We start from the raw sequence: 6,500 nt of genomic DNA, 5'->3' as shown, positions 1-6,500 counted from the left end.
CATGGAATCACTGAACTTCATGCCCATACTTTTTATTTTTTATTATGAGACAAAAGTCTAAGTCGTCTAGGCTGGCCTTGAATTTGCAGTCCTCCTGCTTTGGCCTCACATGTGTGCCTGACTGGGAGATTGGGAGCCGCCAGGAAGCCACAGGTTGAGTAAATCAAGTACTTAGTGGGTGGGACATGGGGCTGGACCGTGGTGGGACTGGCTGAGTGGGGTATAGAACATACATGTGACGTGTACAGCATTTCAGAAGGCAAGCAGTGCTCTCAGGAGGGCTGAAGTGGGGTAAGTGAGCACAGCAGCAGAGTGTGTGTGTGTGTGTGGGGGGGGGGAGGTAGGTTAAAGAAAGCCTTCCCAAGGAGGCGACATTTCAATAGAAACTTGAAGAAAGTGAGAATAGGCTGGGCACAGTGGCATACACCTATAAACCCAGCTACCCTTACTCTATTCAGGAGGCTGAGGCAGGAGGAGAGCAAGTTCAAGGCCAGCCTGGGCAATTTAGCAAGACCCTGTCTCAAAGAAGGAGAAGAGAAAGAGTGAGGGTGCCCATGTGGGTGTCTGGGAGAAGAGCACTGCAAGCAGACAGGGACAGCAAGTGCAAAGTCCCTGGGGCTGGAACATACTCGGCCTATTCTCCAAGCAGAGAGAAAGCCCATATGGATGGGACAGGGGGGAACAAGAGTGGAACCAGACATTTGTCTCTTATACAGTGATGAGTGATGAACAGATTGGTGAAGAGGCAGGATGGAGGCCACCACCACCCTCTAGCAGGCAAAGGCAGCTCACACAAATGGACCATAAAGGTGGGGAAAAGCTTGGAGTCTGGTGAGAGGTCAAGTTGACAGCATCTTCTGCTGGATGAGGAATGAGGGAAGAAAACAGTGAAAGAAGCTCTCAGGCGGTGGGTGTTACCATTCAAGTTGAGAGGCTGGAAGGGACAGCAGGAGTCCATCTTGGGCACTTACACTTATTGCTACAACTACTACTGCTACCATGGTGCTGGGGGTTGAATCCAGGGCCTCTGCACAGCATGCAGCTGCAACCTTGGCGCTCACTTAAATTCTTTCAATAAAATTAAGAGACAGGAATCATTATTTCCCCCCATTTAGAGCCAGGGAAACTGAGGCCCAGAAAAGTGAAGTGATTGGCTCAGGGCTGCACAGCAGGCTGGGGAGTGTGTTCCTTAGACCACGCCTTCCGCAGCTGGCCTTTGTTACTCTGCTCAGGGTTCCTGGGCTGCCGTCAGCTGGCCTCTCCTGCAGGCCTTTGGCCCTCTGGGGAGGGATTATGAAGCAGTCGCCGAGGCCTGGACCCATCCTGTGGGATGGGCCCCATGGGATGGGCATGGGGGCTGCTTCCCATTTGGTGGATTTCAGACACCAGGGGACCGCCTTTGGGGAGGAGCCTGCTGGTCACACTCTGGCAGTTTTATTTTTCGCAACTCTTGCCCTATCTTTCCCTCTCAGTAGCCCGCCCAGGTAATGGTGTGGAAACTCCAGGCCAAGCTGAAATTGCTTATTGTGACACTTTTCCCCCCTGGTTCTGGGGTTGGAACCCGGGTTCTCCCACAAACTAGGCAAAGGCTCTGTCACTGAGCTGCGGCGGCCCCCCCCCCCTTTTTAATTTAGCCAGGTGTGGGGGGTCAGGGGGTCTTGACAAGGGTTAAGTCCTAGGGGGACATGTGTAGAGGTGGCTTCTTCCTGCCCTGTCGTCTGCCCCAACATCTCTAGTCCCAACCTCCAGCGGCCAGGCACCGGAAACCCCCAGCGGGCCCCGCGCGGGGCCGGGGTCGGCCGAGCAGCTTCCCGCGGAAGGAAGGGCCCGGCGGTTCCTGCGACAGGATGCGAGGCCAGGTCCCTTCCCCGGCGGCCAGGGACTTCCCGGGCCGGCCAGGCTCTCGGGAATGTGGGGCTTGGGTTCCCCCACCCTTGGGGAGTTGTGGGTTGGTCCTCGGAGTTGGTGGTGCTGAGTCCCCCCACGTTTTCCCGGAAGAAATCAGGAGGCCCCGGAGGGGGCGAGCTGGCTCGGTGGCCCTGAGTGCACTCGCCTCCCAGGGGGAGGGGGAGTGGAGGGGCCGGAGGGAAGCGCGGGCCTGGAAGACCGCGGCCAGGTTCCGGAGCCGGCCCACCCCTCCACCGCACCCTCCTTCTACCCTCCGGCCTCGGGTCCAGTCCCTCGGGATCACGGGAGACCCGCCGTGGCAGAGCCAGCCATCCGGAGGCGGGGCCGGCGCTGTGGCGGCGCCTCCCGCCACCCGCTCCCCGCACCTGCGACTCTTTTGTCCTCTGAACAGCATCCCCCGCCCCGCCCCTTGCCCCAGGCGGAGCAGGGCCTACAGCCTCCAAGCTGACCAACGTGGGTGAGAGGCTGTCTCCACCCAGGGTGGCTGACCCGGAGCTGAGGCAGGACAAAGGCAGGTGGGTAGGGTTTGTGGGACCTTTCTAAATCTTAGGACGTGGAGAGGCAGCCGTCGGGGGCCCGTTTCACAGATGAGGAAAGTGAGCCTGGGAACTCACCTCCTGATCCCAACAACGCGCCTCGTCTCCGGAAAGATTGGGATCCCCACGCAGAGGCGCAGGCCTGCCATCCCAGCCATTCGGGAGGCCGAGGCAGGAGTTCCAGGCCAGCCTCAGCAACTTAGGGAGACCTCAAAATGTCTACAGAGGCCCTGGGTTCAGTCCTCAGCACCCCTAAAGATGAATGAATAAAGGTGTCTGCAGCTGCAACTAAAATGTATACTTTAGAAAGGGCTGGGGTGGCGCTCGGTGGTAATGTGCCTCTAGGCCCTGTCCTCAGTACTCCCCTTTTGGAGGGGGACCCTCTAAAGCTCCTGCGCAACTCCACCCCCCGCGGTGGGGACCCCACCGGAGCTGGCTTCATTAATTAGTCTTTCCTGGCTCAAGGAGCTATTGGTTCCCCCAATTCAGCGTTTGGGGCGCGGGACCTGGAAATCACACCCCCCCATGTTTGAACTTGGTAACTTTCCCCGCCCCCGAATTTCGAAGTAAACCCCAAACCTGGGGGAGGGTACCGGGGAGTCGCAGTGGAGCGCCCACAGCACCGAAATTCTGCGGAGAGAAGGGGCCCAGCCTCGCCCCGCCCACGTGGTAACTGGTCCGACGGGTTCCCAGAGGCCGGCTCCTGACCCTTTGACCCCGCCCCTCCCCCGCCCGGGAAGAACAGCCGACAGGCAGCGCTTTTACTCAAATTGTCTTTATTCCCTGACATTTCTATCAAAACGCCAGGTGGATGGGGAGTTCAGAATTCGTCACGGGAAAGGTAAACACCCTACAAAAGCCCTGGAGAGTTCCCGCCCTCCCCCGGCGGGCCCAGTCCGGCCAGCGGCGGCTCCCGGCTCAGCGGGAGCGCACTTTGGACGCCGCCTCCCCCACTCCGCTCCCGCGGTTCAGACCCCGCATTCGCTCTGGGGGGATGGTGTCCGTGTCCGAGGGTCACGTTTGGGACTGGGAACACACTCGCCACCTCCTAACGCACCATAAGAGAAAAATTTTCAATCCGAAGAGTTCGGCTGCGAGGCGCGGGGCGCTCCGCAGCAGCAGCACGCGGGGGCGAGTGACTCAGGCCGCGCTCCTCCCGCGCCCCAGGGCGGACCCACAGCCCACCCTCCTCCCAGGCCCACGCCCACGCAGCAGCAGGAAGCTCCCCACGCCTGCCCCGTGACGCAACGATGACCGCTTGCACAAGTATGTCGTGGAGGGGGACAGGGAGTGCCGGGGTCTTCTGCGCTTGGCGGCGCGCACACCGGCTGCTGGAAACCCGGAGGGCAGCGCGGCCCCGTGAAAAGTGAAGTCCGACCTGAGGAGACTCCCTGATCCAGCCGGGGGACAGGTCCGCGTCTCAGTCCAGAGAAAGCACCTGTGGGCGCCGCAGGTCGCGGCAGAAGGCGCCCGCGCCGCCGGCTCCTTGGAGCCGCCGCTGCTCACGAGGGCGACGGCTCCCCCGGGGCAGAGTCCCTTCCGAGCCTCTCAGCAGCCCGGGCGGCGGCTCTTCTCCACGGTTCCCGCCGGCGATCCCCAGGGGGACGTCGCCAAGGGTCTGCGCACTCGAGCCGACGGTTCGGTGCGCGCTCTGGGCTCCGGTAGCGCCGCTGGGGTCCTCAGAAGGCCACCACGGCCCGCACGAGCACGTTCAGCATGCTGTCCGCGGGGCGGCAGGCCGGTGGGGCCTCGCACGCTGGGGGCGCCGTCGGGGGCGCGGCGGGGCTGCAGTTCAGCAGGCCGGAGAAGCGCCTCTGTAGCACGCGGGCCAGGTTGGGGAAGGCGCCCTCGGCTTGTGCGGGAGCGGGTAGGAGGCGGGCAGGAACCTCCGACGACGCGCCCTCCTCCTCCTCCTCCTCTTCCAGACGGGCTTTCTTACTCGGGACCAAACCAGCGTCTCCGCCGTCGCTTAGGCTGCTGCTCCGCCGCTTGCGGCTTACTTTGGCGAGAGGCCGGGCACCGCGGGCATTGGTCTCCTGGGCTCCCGATGCCTCCTCCTGCGTGTCCATGGGCTCCGGGGAAGGCTGTTCTCCGTCGGGGGGCGCTACTTCGGCAGGGGTTTCCGCTTCCCGCGGCGGGTGCAGGCGGGGGTCCGGGGACTTAGCCGGAGGCGAGGACACCTCGGGCTCCTGGGCTTCCACCTTGGCTGAGAGGTAGAGCTCCCGGGCGCTGCGCATGACCAACGACAGCTGCAGACTCCGATGAAGGCGCAGGCCACCACGCTGCATGCGCGAATGGTACATCTTCCACACCGACAGGGTCATGATGCGTTGAGCCTCCTTCTGCACCTCCATGGCAGCTCGACGGTGAGGGCAGCAGGTACTCCTGGGACGGACAGGACTGGCAGCAGGTGTACTATGAACAACACGCCAACCCACACAGTGACACTGCTAGAACGCTCTGCCCGGGCTCCGGCCACCTGGGCCCTTTTATCCTTAGAGCGACGTCAGGAAGAGGCCCCGCCCAATCAGAGGGCCGCATCCGGGCTTTCCACCACAAGGTGGCCACTCCTTAAAGCGACAGGGTGAAATTTAACCAGCCGGGAAGAGGGTCGGAAATCCCGGCGAGAGGGACGGTCTCCTCCTGCACACTGAGCTCTTGGGTGGTCTCCTTTCGTAGAACCCCGCGCGCAGGACCCGGGGAGAGGAATCGCGGGTGTGGCTCAAAGCCCACCTATGTGCTCGCGTCCGGCGACGCCAGCCGGTCGTAGGCGGCAAGTTTCCCTTTTCACTGGGGAAAACCCGCGTTGGAACCCGTACATCCCCCGTGGGCACCGTTCCTGGCATCAACGAGCCGTCTAATTAATGTTTTCTGAATCAGTAACAATGCTGCCACTTACTAAGCGCCTACTACATGCCGGGCTCTGCTAAGGATTTTGCTTTCATTAACATCTGATCCCTCATCTTCACTCCACAGAACATACAAGACGCGTGCTGTCTTTACTTAGGAAAAACGAGGTAGTCACTCGCCCAGTATTTGCTAAACGAATGAACGGGCTGCTGCGATGAAAGGGGGCCACTGGGGCCTGCAGCTCTAAATTATCTAGCGAATACCAGCCCTCCTCATTTTCCTGGTATCTAGGTGGTCAAGAGGCGGATGGCGCTGGCTGGTTCCAGAGGGAGTCACCCGGCGGGCAGCGGATATCCGCGGACCCCAGAGCACAGCCCAGATTGCTCAGTACCAAGCACTCCCATTTCCTGAGGCACGACCTCCACAGATAGGCTTGGCCCTCGCGAGGCAGTGGACCCAGTGGCAGGACTGTCCCAGTGAACACGTGGCTGCTGACCCCCCCCCCCAACCACCACCACCACCGACAATTGAGCCGTGCTCCGCCTTTCCTCTCGGGGAGGCGGGATAGGGGTGGGAGCTGAAAACTGAACAACTCAAAAAACAGAAAAATCACCATCGGGCCCTCCTTCCGCCACGCGCTATTGCTCCAAGAAAATTTAATTCCAGTTGAGAGGGGAAGAGACACACTGTTCCGATGGTTCCATTGATTCATGGTGTGGGCCCTTTAAGGAGTGCCCCCAGACGCACAACTGGCGAGCAGAGGCTTCCCGCCACTGGAGCCCGCTGACTTCCACAGCTAAATTTGGAAGGAGTGACGTCCGGCGGGCGCCAGAGCTGCTTCCGGCTGCCCATATAAGGGCAGGGGCCGGGATCGCCGGAGCCGCGGGCTTCCGGGCGGCGGGGGCGGAGCCTCGGCCGCGGGGAGCGCAGAGGGGGGAGGTCTCGCCTCCTTCCCTCGGGGGGCCGGGGAGGCGGTTCGCCCGCTGCTGGCGGCGACCTCAGGGTTACCGCCGCGTCTCCCCGCGACCCCGACAGCACGCGGGGCGGCCGGCTGATCACTCTTCCCTCCGGGGAGGCCCCAGTTGTCCCCCACAAGGTCACCTGGTTATTCCGTCCTCCCCCCCGCGGTCCCCCTGGCCTTAAGGCACCCTCACGACGTCCCGCCTCTCGTCTCCCGTGGGAATCCAATTACTCCCCCCCAAAAGG

General features: G+C 61.9%; 1 protein-coding gene across 1 annotated transcript; it reads right to left on the bottom strand.

Moving 5' to 3' along the window:
- Window positions 1-3,209: 3,209 nt before the first annotated feature.
- LOC308644905 (immediate early response gene 2 protein-like) lies at window positions 3,210-4,950 on the bottom strand. Its single transcript, XM_081286710.1, has one exon. The coding sequence runs from the start codon at window positions 4,796-4,798 to the stop codon at window positions 4,124-4,126; it is 675 nt and encodes a 224-aa protein (XP_081142836.1). The 5' UTR covers window positions 4,799-4,950; the 3' UTR covers window positions 3,210-4,123.
- Between the last annotated feature and the right edge of the window lie 1,550 nt (window positions 4,951-6,500).

The sequence above is a fragment of the Spermophilus citellus genome, assembly GCF_964194105.1.
Source record: "Spermophilus citellus genome assembly, chromosome: 3".
NCBI classification, from domain to species: domain Eukaryota; kingdom Metazoa; phylum Chordata; class Mammalia; order Rodentia; family Sciuridae; genus Spermophilus; species Spermophilus citellus.
This window is presented reverse-complemented; position numbering and strand designations above follow the sequence as displayed.

Bases quoted from the DNA above. Each gene is read 5' to 3' on its own strand.
- LOC308644905 (XM_081286710.1), bottom strand. From the start codon at position 4,798: ATGGAGGTGCAGAAGGAGGCTCAACGCATCATGACCCTGTCGGTGTGG.